Here is a 15,147-nt window from a genome sequence, read left to right on the forward strand (position 1 = left end):
CAGTGCATTTCAGGGACTGGGCCCAGCATTTGGTGACTCTCTGCCTGTGATGACTCTTTGAATGCCAACATTTTAAGATTCTGGGATTTTTTATCATCGATCCTGACTGTTGAACCCCTCAGTAGGTCTGATACAGAATTTGTCTTTGGCAACATTAACCACTAGATGGCAGCAGCATCTCATAGAATGTCCATTTCCAGCCCCTAGTATCCCTTCCAAGGGCTATTTATTATTTTAGAGTCAGTTCTATTTTACTCCTGAAAACCCAAGCTCACTCTCCCTCCTGACCTCCCCTCACCTGCGTGGATTTCCCAGACAGAGTCATCACTGCATTCTTTTGTTCTGTCAGGAGGCAATGCAGAACAGTGGAAAAACACGGGTAGGTCAGTAGACTATCCAAGGTCCAGCTCATCTGCATTCACTGAGCACCTAGTCTGTGTCAGACCTAATGCTACGCTTCACTTACTAGACACACTGTCCCTGTCACAGGTGCGTGGCCCCGCACTGAGGATGAAGGGGAGTGTAGCTGTGGTCTTTGGGGGGAACGGAGAAAGGTTTAGTTAGAGCTGGTATGAGCATGCTCTCACAGGGCTGTTCATGCCACTTGGAAAATTTAAGTCACAACAGACTCTGACTACAATGAAGCTAACATATGTATGTGGACGAAGCCCAAAGGTGACATGTAAATGTGAAATCAGTGGCTGTGATGGAGTTGGAAAATGGCGGTCCATACAAAATGCTCTCCGCTAATTGCTCTATCCTATTGCCATTTTATAATTAGAAAAACAAAAAGGTTAAAAACCATATAATGACTGATGCTGGCAAGTACCCCAAACCTATTGCATGTATTGTTGGTAGATGAACCGGGTTTGGTGAGAGACCTTTTTGTAGATGGTGTATGGGTGGCTGAAATGGCGGGAACACAGAGCGTTTCCATGTGGGATTCGCTGCTCTGTTTGCTTCAAGGTGGGACAAAAGCCTTTAATTTTCAAGTTCAAGAGGCAGGCTGGCCCTAACCGGTTTGGCTCAGTGGATGGAGCGTCAGCCTGCGGACTGAAGGGTCCTGGGTTCGATTCTGGTCAAGGGCATGTACCTTGGTTGCGGGCACATCCCCAGTGGGGAGTGTGCAGGAGGCAGCTGATCAATGTTTCTCTCTCATCGATGTTTCTAACTCTCTATATCTCTCCCTTCCTCTCTGTAAAAACTCAATAAAATATATTTTAAAAAAAAGAAAAAGAGGCAGGCTGGCTGCCATCAGATGCTCCCATGGACTCCAGAGCGCAGAGCAGATAGATCCACAGTCTTCTTAACTGGATGTGACTCCCTCCTTTCCACACGATCCTTTACAAGGGCAACAGGACGGGTTGACTCATCTTCAAATCCCTGAATCAAATGGCCACGAGAAGTCCCACCCATTCACCACACACATTCACATACAATCACGCAACAAGGAAACAACTCAAAAACCAGCCAGTATTGTGAGGGTCAGGAGTCTCAGGCCTGGGGTTCGAGGTCCAGGCTTCACAAAGCCTCAGTTACCACCTCGTAAATTGGGGATTATCTGGTGCCTATTTCACAGGATTATTGTGGGGACTAAGTGTAAAGTGATTGGCATGGAACCTGGGCATTTAGTGATAATTAACCAATAAACTATATATTGATATGCTGTTGGGTATGTAAAATGTATATATGGATATGCTGTTGGGCATGTAAATTGTATATATTGATATGCTGTTGGGCATGCAAATTGTATATATTGATATGCTGTTTATATTTTAAGAAAGTCTTTTTTAAAATATATATATATTTTAATATATTTTATTGATTTTTTACAGAGAGGAAGTAAGGATGAGTGGGACCCAGTCTCACTCTCAAAGAGTAGAATATTTAATGAGCTATTGTGAACCTGAGAGAGATATGAGTGTATGTGCACTCACATGTCATATTTCATCGATTCTACAATGTACTTTTTCATATTTTAACATCTTTGACTTTGGCAACACTTTTTCCCCTGGTGGTAAATGAAATAATGGTGTGGCTGACAATCAGAGCAATCTTAGATTTGGTGAAAAACAGTATAATCTTAAAGACCTTTAGGAGAAGGAGTAGGAGGGGCCTTTGGGGTCACTGGACTGATCAGCTTCTTGGTGGCTGAGGGCTGGGTGTACCTGAACTCAGTGCAGGTCCAGGTCTGTGTTTAGAATGCAGGCCCTGCTCCAGAGGATCCGGCTGAGTGGGGCTGGGGGTGGAGTCCTAGGTGATTCAGGTAGCCCTGCTCCCTCCCTGGTGCGAGGGGGTTCTCTGTTTTCAGGGAGCATCTCAGTCATGGTGTCAGGAAATGGTCTTTACCTAAAACGGGGGCACCTGCATTTGCTTCCAGATGCTACTGACCCAGTAGTGTGCTGCAGCTATAGCTCTTACAGGTTAGTGTGAATCAGCCACGGGGGGTGGGGAGGGGGCAGTATTTATACCATAGCAATTGGCAAGCCCTACAAATCAAGAAACCAAAGCTTGCCCTAACCGGTTTGGCTCAGTGGATAGAGCGTCGGCCTGCAGACTCAGGGGTCCCAAGTTTGATTCCGGTCAAGGGCATGTACCTTGGTTGCAGGCACAAAACCAGTAGGGAGTGTGCAGGAGGCAGCTGATTGATGTTTCTAACTCTCTATCCCTCTCCCTTCCTCTCTGTAAAAAATCAATAAAATATATTTTTTTTAAAAAAAAGAAATCAAAGCTTTTTTTTCCCCTCCCTCAGAGAGTCTGTTTACTAGCACACCACTGTGACTTCTTAGCTGGGTGACCTTGAGAAATAATATCACCGAAAAGGACTCCGAGCCTCTGCCTGCCCATCTGAAAGGAGCTAATTACATTTCTCACCTCTCAGACTTGCTGTGGAATAAACAAATCTTCAAGTATGAGAAGACATCTAGTCCAGTGCTAGGCTCTCTCAAAGTATAGTTTATTCTTTAGCTTCAGGAGTTTCCTGTAATGCTTTCTCCTTGGGAACTTGCCAAGAAGAAAGTGAAATGAAATGTACAGTCTTCATGATATAATTCAAGTCTCCGTGTGGATAATTAGCATTTAACAGTAAAGATAATAACTAACTTTATATCACCTTTTACAGTTTAACACCCTGTATTTAATGCGACATTTTAAACATGGCCGACCTCGATATCCCCATTTGTCAGATGAGAAAACCAAGACTCAGAGAAGTTAAGGGACCTGCTCCGTGTCCTGTGGCTGCGGTGAGGCTGGAACCACAACTTCTGATGTACCCCCCTCCCACCCCCCACCCCCACCCCAATCTCATCACAAGCAGAGCCTGTGTGGGTGGGTGGGTGGTGTTAAAACAAAACAAACCTCAAGTCCCACAAGGTTCCTGCTTGAAGCTTAAAGTTTAGTTGGAAAAGTTAAACACCCACAAGGGAATCACTTGAGAATGACGACCAAGCAGAGTCACAGAGGGTGCCGTCAGCAGATGGTTTCATGAATTCACTTAAACACATGGAGGGCAATGCAAGATCAGAACCTTTCGACTGGCAACACGGCCCAGACATTTCCTTTGTGTTCGTGACTGCGCTGTGGTTTTCCTAACACCGCTCCGTGTTTGCAGGGGGACGGCTCAGGGCTGAGGCGGCAGCATTTTTCTCTTTCCCTTGGCTACAGTTAGGCTCTTGGTTTTCTCCAAGACAAATACTAAATTCTTGAAAGCTGAGACCGTCCACCCTGGGTGTGAATGTGGATGGTGATTTAGTGTTTGGTTTCTCCAACTATGAACTTTATTGCCCAAACTGCTCATTGACTTATGAGCTGATTAAAAGGAAGGGAAAAAACCTCTCCCAGCTGAAGACACGCACCAGACTTTCCCAAAGTTTAAATAAAGTTGAAATTCAGCAGCAGTTTGGCTGCGGTTGAGGAAAGGGAGTTTGAGCCAAATGCAGCCTTGGAATTAAAAAGGTGTTAAATGGTCCAGCCTTGCACCTCCAAGGAATACAACATCTTCCCTTAAAACGAGCTTCCGGTCCTGGCCAGTGTTGGGAAGTGGTTAGAGCGTCAGCCTGCACACCAAAGTGTTGCAGCTTCGATTCCCCATCAAGGGCATATATGTAGGTTGCAAGTTTAATCTCTGGCCCTGGTGGGGTCGGGGACCAATCCATGCCTCTCTCTGTCTCTCTTTCCCCCTCCCTCTGTTCCATTCTTTCTAAAAATCAATGGAAAAAATGTCCTCTGGTGAGAATTAAAAAAAGAAAAGAGCTTCCAGTTGATTCTCTCAACCTTGAACTTTGCTGAAAAGATCAAAGCAATTATTCAAGTAATTCAGGAATCCAGACGGAGCAGAGGAGACCTGGCTATAAGGTTCTGGGGACGGTGCAGCTTGATCCTCATGATCGGCGGCCTGATCGTGCCACCCACAGGCCACCTGGGCACACAAGTCCTCTGGGTCTCTGAACTCTCACCTGTCGGCGAAGGGGTGGCTTTTCCCGGGCTTCCCATGGAGGACTGGGGCTGAATCTTGCACTGGGTTTGAACGTTCCTTCCCTCCCCAAAACGCGTGCGCCATTCGAAGGGGAAGGCCAATTAGTTCCCACACGTCCTGACTTTTATATTCACACACCCACAGAGGAAGAGCCTGTCAAGAACGTTTTCAACTTTGAAGATTCTGTGATTAAGATGTTTATGATTCAAGCACATTTTGAAATACTAAAATCATTTGGTTGGGGAATATTTGTTGCTATGGGAAAATAGTCACCGTCTAATGCTGTGTGTAATAATAATGACACTGACACCTGAAACTCATGTACTAAAATGCGAACCCTCTCTGGGCTTCGAGATGACAGGTGACTTGTGTTGTATTTTTAAATCTTCCTGCATCACCTGACATCATAATCACTAGTGTCTACCCAGATAAACGAACCTGAGTGTAGGGTTTGCATCTAATGTATTTCTTGATGTATCCCATAGTGCTAAGTAAGAACCTTGTCAGGCATACAGAAGGCACTAGATAACTATTTGCTGAAGGAATTAATGAATGCATTTCTGGGTTGTATGAGCTGTACAATGAGCCCATATGACTTTTATTATTATTGAAAGGTAGGGAGAGCAATACATGTTCATGTAATAACATGAGCTGCAGCCTGATGAAAATTCATATCCTTAAATGCTTTTATTAGAAAACAAACATCAACAACCGATGGAGGTCTGAATATTGTGTAAGGAACCAGATGTTGGACAGGGATCATGCTGTGTCACTTTAGGAGAAGACATTGTCAAGGCCAGGACCCCCAGCGTGCGGAGGCTGAGAGCATGGAATCTTCCCCAGAGTCGGCTGGACACCCGCGCACCTGACCTCGAGCCACCCCAGGGCTGATCTGGCTGGAGCAGGGAGGGTCGACCTTTAAATTGGGTGAGAGTTTGAGGTTTTGCTAATCAACTGAGCTAGACTTTTCTTTATAAAGTATGGGACTATTTATTAGAAAGCTATGGAGTCCGCCTGCAATGCCAGGGGAAGAACACAAGTCGCTAGAGGCCCCTCTGAGTCTCTGCTCGCACCCTCCCGAGGCAGCTCACCACGCGGATGGGTTCCCCTTGTGAGGAGGTAAGGGTCGCTCTGTGCTGGAGGGAGCTTGGTTGACTCGAGTCCCGGCTTCGTGTGAGCCCCCTGCCCAGCGCAGTCCTGGTGCCCGCTGCACGCCGGAGGCGGTCAGCAAAGGCTTGTAAATGAAATGAAAGGCGCTCCTCTGGCAGCCGGGGATGTTCTGCGAAGGGCAGGGGAACAAGAAAGCAGGACCAAGAGGACGCATGCATGTATGACCACCGCCTGGAGGGGCAGCATTGGCGTGCATCGGTGGGAACCCCAAACAGATTCAGCCTCTGGGCCCAGAGCAGGAGCAGCTGCTGCTCCCCCGGTACCATGTCCTGGCCGCAGGCCGCCTTCAGGGTCTTTGTCACCGTGGGGAATGGGAGTCAGCAACGTGGAGCATGAGCCTGGGCAGAAACTCTGCCCTATTTCCGGGTCCCCCTACCAGGGTGCACTTGCTGAAAGCTTGCTGTTTGATTCATCGATTGGCAGGCAGGGTGAGGCCTAGTGAGCCCTCAACCTTGGCTGCATGTCAGAATCACTTGGGTGGCGTTTAAAGCTCCCAATTCCCAGGCGCCACTGGGACAATTACATCATCAATCTCTGCGGTGGGACCCAGGTGACAGGGTCGTCGAAAGCCCCTCCAAACCTCCCGCTTCCAGAGTTGATACCCATGAGCCCCCAAGGTTGGGAACCAGGGATGCACCTGAGCTCCAGCCCTGCGTGCTGCCCGTCCTGGCCCGCTCCTGGCCCTGGCTGACTCCGAGGTGCTCTCTCAGGACGCTGTCCGGTTTAATGAGCAGGTGTGAGGCTGGGTGATCCCCGCTCGGAGGCTGCCTCTGGCTGTCACCATGGTCACCAGCTCGGCTGATTCCTCACAAGTGTGATTTACGAGGCAAAAATTTCTCTCTTCATAAATATGTCCTCTGTTCCTGTCACGAAGGGTAATTGAGGCTTTTAGCTTCTGTGTCACAGCCCTCCCATTTCCTCGTGTGCCTGGTGGAATTGCCTGTGGGAATTAAGTCATATTCTCAGCCAGTGAGTAACGGAGAGGCTATGGATTGGGCACCCAGGCCAGCCGACTCGGCCAAAACCCGATCCCCAGAGAGCACCTCCTCCCGCCCCAGGCCCCAGGCCCCAGGCTCTCAGCCACCTGATTAGACTAGTGGGGCAAAATGACTTCTGCTTCCTCGTCTGTAAAAGGGGTGACTCTATTGACTCCTGGGGGTCATGTTCACGGTCAAAGGTGCCTGGTGGGCAATGCATTGTTTATTTGAACCACCTACCTAGGCTTCCATTTCCCTCCTCTCCCCACCTGGCCCGGGCGCGCGCGTGCACACACACACACACACACACACACACACACACACACCTGCACCCGCAGTGGGGGCTGAGTAGCTGCTTGAGCACTGAATTCCGGGATCCTGTGAGTTAGGGCTGTTGGGGATTGTAGGGCTTCCCTTTACCTGCCAAGAAGCTGAGCGCAGTCCATACCAAGGGCTCTCCCGTACCTGAGATGGGAACGCTGGAGCGACAGCTCCTCAGGCTACCTTCTCATCTCATCTGCAGCCCTCTGTGGTTAGACCTAGGGATAAAACATATGCCCTTTCAACAGACAGATGAGGAAATGGGGCCCAGAGAAGTTAAGCTGTTTGTCCAGGTCATGGAGCGAGTGCCCAGCAGGTGACCCTGGGCCCTCGGCCCTTTCACTGGAGGATGGACACCCTCTTGGGAGTAGAAACTTGGAGGGAGAGAGCCTGGCATTGGGAGCCGGGTCAGGGTACTGAACTCAGAACTCAGAGACCTGGAGATGGGGGAGCAGGGTACCCGGGAAGAGAGAGGATGGGGCAAGAGTCCCCAGGGTTGGTCCAGGCCAGGCCCCCTGCTCCAGTGCAGCAAAGACACCAGCTCACCAGGGAAACATGGCCAAATGCTGACCAACGGTGGGTCTGTCCTCCAGAAAGAGCCCTGCAATCCTGCAATCCTGCAATCCTGGTGGTGGGCCCAGGAGCCTGCAGCAGGCGTGTCAGGGAGAGTGTGAGAGGTGGGGCAGGTTTGGAATCCCGGCTCTCCCAGCTACCCGTGGGCGATCTCATCTGTCAGGTGTGGGTAATTGTATCATTCGCAATGGGCTGTTATGAGGATTAATTGAGTTAACACAGAAAAAGCACTTACAAAGTTCCAGGCCCAGAGCAAACACGGCGTAAGTGTCTACCATCATCTTATCGTCCATGAACGTGCCGGCACATGGCAGGTGCCCCATGCTCAGTGAACGTGAATTTATCAGTCCTTCTGCAGGGAACGGGGACAGCAGAGCCCTCTGTCTCTGGATGCCCCTCCCACAGCCCCACCTGCCGTGTCCGTGGCCTGATCGAGGTGGACAGCAGTGCCCGGCAGCCTCAGCCAGGGTGCAGGTTTAGTTCAGGCAGGTGTGGAGGACATTCCGTCTGTGCCTGTTATCTGTGTGTTTGTTTGGTGGTGTTTGGGCAATCGATTTATGGGTGAAATATTGTGTTATTTTTGTTTTCATTTGTATTTCCCTGAATACCAGTTCTAACTGTATTTACTTTGCTCTCCTTCGGATCTCCACCCAGCGGCATGTGTGATTTTGACCAGTGTGTGAGGAGCTGCGGTTTACAAAGCCCCCTCACATAGAAGAGCTATCGCAGTCCTCCCACCAGGAGATGGAGTTTGCTTGTTGCCCTCACTTTGAGACATGGAAACTGAGGCTAAAGACATTAAATGATGGGCCTGAGATGCAGTGGCCTTGCACACTGACCTAATGTCCCAGCCTGCCTGGTGCTTTCCACCAAAACACCTTTCAGCCTGACTTTTAAATAACTCCAAGCTTACAAACTTTAACTTCTTTTCTTAAGATTATTTTTAAAATGTGTATCTGTATATTTTAAACATGTGGTTACCTTTTTTTTTTTTTTTTTTTTACACGGTCGTCCTATCACTTGAATGGCTGCATAATGTTTTACTATGATTTACTCGTCAGCCTCAGGTCATTGCTCAGTCAGGCCATTCTGGTCTTGCTGTGTTAGAAGTGAATCTCCCGCAATCCTTTGGGGCCAGAGCAGTTTTCTTCCTCGGAATTGATTCCTTAGAGCAAATTCACAGGAATGGGAAGAAGGGCTCAGTGAGCCGGAACATCTTTATGACTCTTGAGTCACCTTGGTGTTCTTGACCTTCAGAGGAACCAGGACTATTTACTCCTTACCCTTCAATAGATGCATTCATTGCTCTGTTTAGCCATCCTTCCATCCACCCACCTAATATATACTGCACTTCCTCTAAGCCTTAGATACATGACGGGAGTCCCAGAAAAGAGTGTGCTCCAGGATATGTGAGTGACGCCCTTGCCCTGCCCTCTGTTCTATCCCTCAGTTCCTGTTCTTTCTTACGCCAGCCCCTCGGCAGCCCTGGCTCCCTGAGCAGCATGTTCCCAGGCTCTGGCCGGGCCTCATTGCCCTCAGCCAACTCCCTCGTTGATGCTGGCAGTCTTGGCTCTCTCGGCTTCCCTTTGCTTATTTTGGAAGGTCTGGCCATTTAGCTGCAGCCCCTGGAGTCATTTGGTTCCAGCTGTTTCCCCAGGGCTTGGCTGGTGCAGGGCCTGTGCTGGAGACAGCCAGCCTGAGTTGGGGGAGGTCAGGTCCCTGGGCGAGAGAGAGGAGGGCAGTAGCCCTGGGACGTCTTCAGAGGCCAGTGGCCTGTTGTGGGAGACTTGACTGTGGGTGAGCTTGGTCCTAGTCACCCCTTGGAAGTCATGTTTCTGAGATGCTCCACTTCTTCCACCTATAGCCATGGCCCACCGACCCCAGGTTGTCACAGTGTGTGTGTGTGTGTGTGTGTGTGTGTGTGTGTGTGTGTGTACATATTGGTAAACACTGGAAATACTAGAAGGGACTATGTTTTTTTCTCCAAGAAAATCTTGACAATGAGTTTTCTTCTATTTTTGAAAATTATTTATTCATTTATTGATTTTAGGAAGACAGAGGAAAAAACCACACATCTATTTGTTGTTCCACTTATTGATGCATTCACTATTAGATTCTTATATGTGTCCTGACCGGGCACTGAACTTGCAACCTTGGTCTATCATGATGATGCTCTAACCAATTGAGCTACCTGACCAGGGCAACAAAAAGTTTTTTAAAATAAAGAAAAAAACCCACAAAAACCTTTGTTTCTTTATTAAATAAGTCAAATATTGCCATGGTGGAAAGTACAGATGAGCAATAAGAAAAATCACCTCTGGTCTCACTACCCAGGGGTGCCAGGCTAACACAGGGTGTACACCAAGCATGTCAACTCAAAAACTAACATGGGCCAAATAAATGAGGCATTCGGCCCACGTGCCATGAGTTTGACATGCTTGGTGTACACCCTTTGAAGGAGAGTAGTGTGGGGTCAGGACAGGGACTTTGCTGGGTCCGGGAGGGGGTGAGGCCTGAGGCATGGATTAGGGCCAGAGCGTTCTGTGTCCCCAGGAGCTATTAAGGGAGATCATGGACCTTAGCCTCAGATCTGGGGTCAGAACCTGACCCTGGCCACTTCCTGGCTGTGTGATTTTGGACAAGTCACCCAACTTCTTTGTACCTTCCCTTGCTCATCTGTCAAATGGGAACAATAATATCTACCTCATGGGATTGAGAGTGACCATGTCTCAGGCCTGGCACGTGGTAGCAGCTGTCCAACAGCTGTCAGCCCCTCCCCAGCAAGTTTGGGTGTTCTCCTGTGAAGCCGTATTTTAAGCAGGGGAGGTGAAAGGTTATTTCTTATGACTGCCTCTTTGAAAACCATTTTCAGGATCACAGGACACAGTGCTGGTCAGGTGTGAGGGAATGCATGCTCTCATAGGCTGCCTGAGGTGGAGGAAGCGTTCGTTGCTACAATTTTCTCTCACTCGCAGAGCAGGTAGGTGGTATGCTTAAAAAATCGTTTAAAATGCCAATACCTACCCTTTAGTCCAGCAATGCTACTGTAACTTATCTAATGGAGATCATCAGGAAGATGTATGTGCACAGTGTTCATTCATAGTGTCGTTTTCCATGTAAAAATGACAAGCTAAATGGCCAACAATCGGCACATGTCTCTAACTCTGACACATCCTTCAATGGAAACACTGCCAGCAACAAGTGAAATTTTAGATCTAGGTTTATTAACATGAAAAATGTTGGCAATATGCTATTGAATAAAAATAGGTTACAAAGAAAGGATGTGCAGTTTGATTTCATGTTTGTAAAAAATGTCTTGGTAGCCACATTTGGATAGAATATGTTTTGGGACATTTCTAAGACCCTCATGCTTGGGGTAAGGCCCCCTGAATTCCTTAAACTGCATTTCCTGAAGCCAGCTCCAGGAGGCGATAGTTACAGGTCGCCAAACACCACAACCAATTCAGAAACAAGCCCTTCTGCTTACAGTGGTTCTCAACCTTCCTAATGCTGTGACTCTTTAATACAGTTCCTCATGTTGTGGTGACCCCCAATTTCATTGTTACAAATTGAACATAATTAAAGCGTAGTGATTAATCACAAAAACAATATGTAATGATATATGTGTTTTCCGATGGTCTTAGGCGACCCCTGTGAAAGGGTCGTTCGACCCCCAAAGGGGTCGCGACCCACAGGTTGAGAACCGCTGGTACAGGCTCATGTTCTTCAGAATGTTCCCCAGCTCAGAAAACAGACCCCTTGCTGCCTCGGTTTCCCCAGGGTAGAGTGGGGAGGCATACGAAGGAGACCAGTTGCTCTCAACCCACTAAGCTGAGGGGAGTTCAGGCTTCTACAGAGGCAGGGTCACCAAGGCTAAATGGGGCTCTTTCCACTAACTGCAGGAAACAGAGAGGAAGGTCAAGGTCAACACTGGCCTTGGGACATTAGCCCAAAGGTATTACAACACACTCAGTATGTGCACCCACTGGGCTAGGTGTACAAAGAAAAGTGAGCCACAGCTCTGCCCTGGAGAAGCTCGGTCCGGCCCTGGCTCAGTTGGTTGGAGCATCTTCCTGTACACCAAAGGCTGCAGGTTCAATCCTCGATCAAGGCACATCTCTAGGCTGTGAGTTTGATTCCCAGTTGGGTGGCATGTGGGAGGCAACCAATTGCTGTCTTTCATATCGATGGCTCTCTCTCTCTTTCTCTCTCAAAATCAATTAAAACATATCCTTGAGTGAGGATTTAAAAAACTTTTTTTAAAAGCAGCTCAGCCCTAGCCAGTTTGGCTCAGTGGCTAGAGTGTGAGCCTGTGGACTGAAGGGTCCCGGGTTTGATTCTGGTCATGGGCACGTGCCCAGGTTTCAGGCTTGATCCCCATTAGGGGGCGTGCAGGAGGCGGCCCGTCAATGTTTCTCTCTCATCACTGATGTTTCTATCTCTCTCTCCCTCTCCCTTTCTCTCTGAAATCAATTATATATATATATATTTTAAAAAGCAGCTCAGTCTGGTGGGAAAACAGAATCCAACCTTGATGAGGTGCCTAGTTAGAAGAGGGGCTGACTCAGAGGAGGAAGGACTGACTCAGAGGAGGAAGGAGGAAAGACCTTGCTGAGGAGGTGACTCCAGAGCTGAGGAGGTGACTCCAGAGCTGGTCTCACAGGGTAAGGACAGGTTGTGGGGTGGGGCGCAGCAGGGCAGAGGCCCAGAAGGGCTGTATATTCAGAAAATCTCTCCCCTCTCCGATCCGCTGGGCACCTGCTTGATTCTCCTTCTCTCAGGAGCTGCCTTTGCTGCTTTCTAGTCCACAGAGTGGGGAAAACAGCCTCATCTTTATATGGCTCTGGTCAGGGGGACCGTTGGCCCGAGGATGGAATCTTAGTCCCAATTCCCATCTCCCGGTTCTGTGCCCAATCCTGGCCTTGTAAACTGTGTCCAGGGGCAGGGGCAGGGGACATGCTGTAGGGACAAAGTTGATGAGAATTAGGCAAAGGGAGGCCCCAGGAAGAGGGAGAGGGGTGAATGCAGTGCTGAGTGGACAGGCCCTCCATCCTCTGGTACCACTGAGGGATGGGTCCTGAGGCTGATGCCTGTACTACTCACGGCCCTGTTACCTTTAAGACGTAGCTTGTGATGGAGGAACAGTCATTTCTACCCCAGCTGTGTAAGGAAATGGTAATTTTCCAGGTACGTGCTGCACCATGTGCACTCAAGGGAGTTCAAGCACCCACGTACACACATGCATGCAAGGACACACACACATGCACACTGCACACACACACACACACACACACACAGGTAAACTCACATGCCCAGAGCAGCTGAGAAAAGCCAGCTTCTCCCAAGGCCCAGCCAGATGCTTCCTCCTGGGATCATCTGCACTCGCAATGCAGGGTGACTCACTCCTGTGACTCACCGGCTGCAGGGCCTCAGGTCCTGCTGGCAAAGGGCAAACATCTCATTACTTGTCCTTTATGTCCTTTGAGATGAGGGTCCCCCAGGCTGGCTTCCACCTCCCACCTGAGGGAGCCTGGAGGGGAGCAGACATGAATGCTGGAAGTGGGGAGCATCCTAGAGAAACTCCCCCCCCACCCTGTGCTCTGGGGGCGGGGGTAGGGACGGTTCAGGGGGGGGTACTTTATGAAAGGACTTACGGGAGATGTATTTCAACACAGCATTCCCCACTGGGCATTCAGAACAGGGTATGGTTACCCCAAAACCGATTTCCTGGCAGCTTTTCAGGAATCTGCTGATTGTGCAAAGCGAGGTTGGAGGGTAGCGGGTGAGGAATATCTAGCGGGGAGCAGACATTCCCAGTTGAAAGGTCAGAGAGGGTCTTGGACCATCAGAGCCACTTCCTACCACCGCCTTGAGCACATCCCAGTTCCCCTGACAACACTTTGCCCCCTCGGCCCCTCCTTCACCTGCCATGCCGCACCAACTGGGTCCTAACAGGGAACTCTAGAACCTTGATGTTGAAAGGAAGCTCTGAGAGCCAACATTTTTGTTTGCAGGCAAAAACACGGAGGCCCAAAGAAGTGACATGCCTTCCCCTAGACATCCAGGTACTCAGTGACTCCCCTGGGACAAGAATGCAGGCCCCTGCCATCCCAGTTTGGGGACTGTGCTGCCTCAAAAAGCAAGCCGACCCCTCCGAGCAGCCCCGACCCTGAGGAGCTGCGAGTGGGGATTGGCCTCTGCGCCTCACCTCTGGGTGCTCATCTGCACAATGAAGCACAGTATCCGCCCCAAGGGAGGCAGGCTGGGCCTCCTGCTGCACAGTGCCGACACACAGTAGGTCTCCACAGAGGCGCGGCAGGGGACGGTGCAGCACTGGGGCCACGCAGTCCAGAATCAGGAAGTTTATTGGGGGCGAGGAGCCAGGATTCACCACAGGAACCGCTGTTTCCTGAGAACACTGTGTTCCCAGAGGCCTCCCCTGCTCTCTCCTCAGAATGCCGTCCACCCCGCCCCACCCCCACACAGTCACCCATCCCTGCACGGTCAGCCTCTGCTTCCAAATCTGTGTCCCCAGCCACGGCCGCCCTCCTGAGAACCCGCCCCACAGTCCCGCTGGCCAGCTGGACCTCGGCCTGGGCTCTCACATCCTCACCCCAAAGACAGAAGGTCTGAAGCACTCTGGTCTTCTGCGTGACACCCGTGGCTTGTCAGAGCTGCCTTGGTGTGGTTACAGCTTGTGTTAGAGGACAGGAACGCGTCTGATCTAAGTCCAGGTGCTCCGTTAGCTCCGAGGGGCACAGGACACACGCTTCCTCTCCACCTCTCCAGCACTGCCTCCGGCCCATCACCTGTCCTCCAGCCCATGTCTCATTGCTCTTGGACTTGGCTGCCTCCCTAAGTCCAGTGCTGCTGGCATCGGAGGCCATGTGTCAGGGAAGGCCTGGGCTTTTTAGCTGCAAACTCCCAAGGGCCAAAGACACAATCTTTTTATCTCCACAGGCTCAAGGACAAAGTCTCCCTCCTTTTCTCTTTCTTTAAAAAATGTTGTGTGTTTTTTTCTTTCAGTATAGCTGCCACTAACCCCAGTAGATGTCACAGTGAGATTGAGATGGCCATCAGGTGGACATTAGGTGAGAGGACCGAGAGGCACTCAAATCTTTCCCAACCTCCCAGCCCCTCCCAGAAAAGGTAAAACAAAGCAAAAGGACAGTGTTGCTGGCTGGAGCTTTGACCACCGTTTTCCTCGTGGAGTCAGTTCCCAGAGCCTGATCCAAAGGACCTCTTCCCCCTAATGCCACGCCTGAGCAGAGGCCGGCACAGAAGCAGTGGGGGGGCCTCAATGTGTGGGCCTAGGTGGCCTGCCCGGGAACAGATTTAGACTCACCTTGTCTGAATGGAGCAAGCGTGGGGTCGGGGGGAGAAGGTGCAAGAAAACTGTGTAGGGCTACTGCCACAAGCGGGGAGAAAGACACCCCAGGGAAACATCTGCTCTACAGGAGCTCGATCCTGAGCCTTTGCTCTCTGGGCTCAGCCCTGGCTCCCAATTGCTCGGGTGTGGTTTGCAAGGGGACCTGCCCTAATGCACTGGGTCTTAAAAAGGCACGAAGAGCCTACCCACTATCATGAGGCAGTGGAAAGAGACAGTGAGAACTGTTTTCTTCTACAGGCCAA

The 15,147-nt window shown here is 50.0% G+C and overlaps 1 protein-coding gene and 2 long non-coding RNA genes across 3 annotated transcripts in view; 1 reads left to right on the plus strand and 2 right to left on the minus strand.

Moving 5' to 3' along the window:
• The first annotated feature begins 5,065 nt into the window (after positions 1–5,065).
• On the plus strand, positions 5,066–8,487 carry LOC106694849. Its single transcript, XR_001345919.2, has 2 exons — positions 5,066–5,401; positions 8,170–8,487. It is a non-coding gene; the product is annotated as an uncharacterized LOC106694849 (long non-coding RNA).
• LOC111823978 lies at positions 5,139–7,041 on the minus strand. The gene is made up of 2 exons (XR_002827090.1): positions 6,948–7,041; positions 5,139–6,584 (listed from the first exon to the last, which is right to left on the minus strand). It is a non-coding gene; the product is annotated as an uncharacterized LOC111823978 (long non-coding RNA).
• Positions 8,488–8,575: 88 nt separating the features above from the next.
• LOC111823706 overlaps positions 8,576–15,147 on the minus strand; it is an 8,616-nt gene continuing 2,044 nt past the window's right edge. The window contains exons 2-5 of the mRNA XM_023746097.1: positions 13,724–14,115; positions 13,170–13,308; positions 12,824–12,951; positions 8,576–8,680 (exon numbers count right to left, since the gene is read on the minus strand). Of these exons, the coding sequence (XP_023601865.1) occupies positions 8,591–8,680; positions 12,824–12,951; positions 13,170–13,308; positions 13,724–14,115 (749 nt within the window). The 3' untranslated portion in view covers positions 8,576–8,590. The remainder of the gene's footprint in view (positions 8,681–12,823; positions 12,952–13,169; positions 13,309–13,723; positions 14,116–15,147) is intronic.

This window comes from Myotis lucifugus, unplaced genomic scaffold (assembly GCF_000147115.1).
Source record: "Myotis lucifugus unplaced genomic scaffold, Myoluc2.0 scaffold_6, whole genome shotgun sequence".
In the NCBI taxonomy this organism is placed as follows: domain Eukaryota; kingdom Metazoa; phylum Chordata; class Mammalia; order Chiroptera; family Vespertilionidae; genus Myotis; species Myotis lucifugus.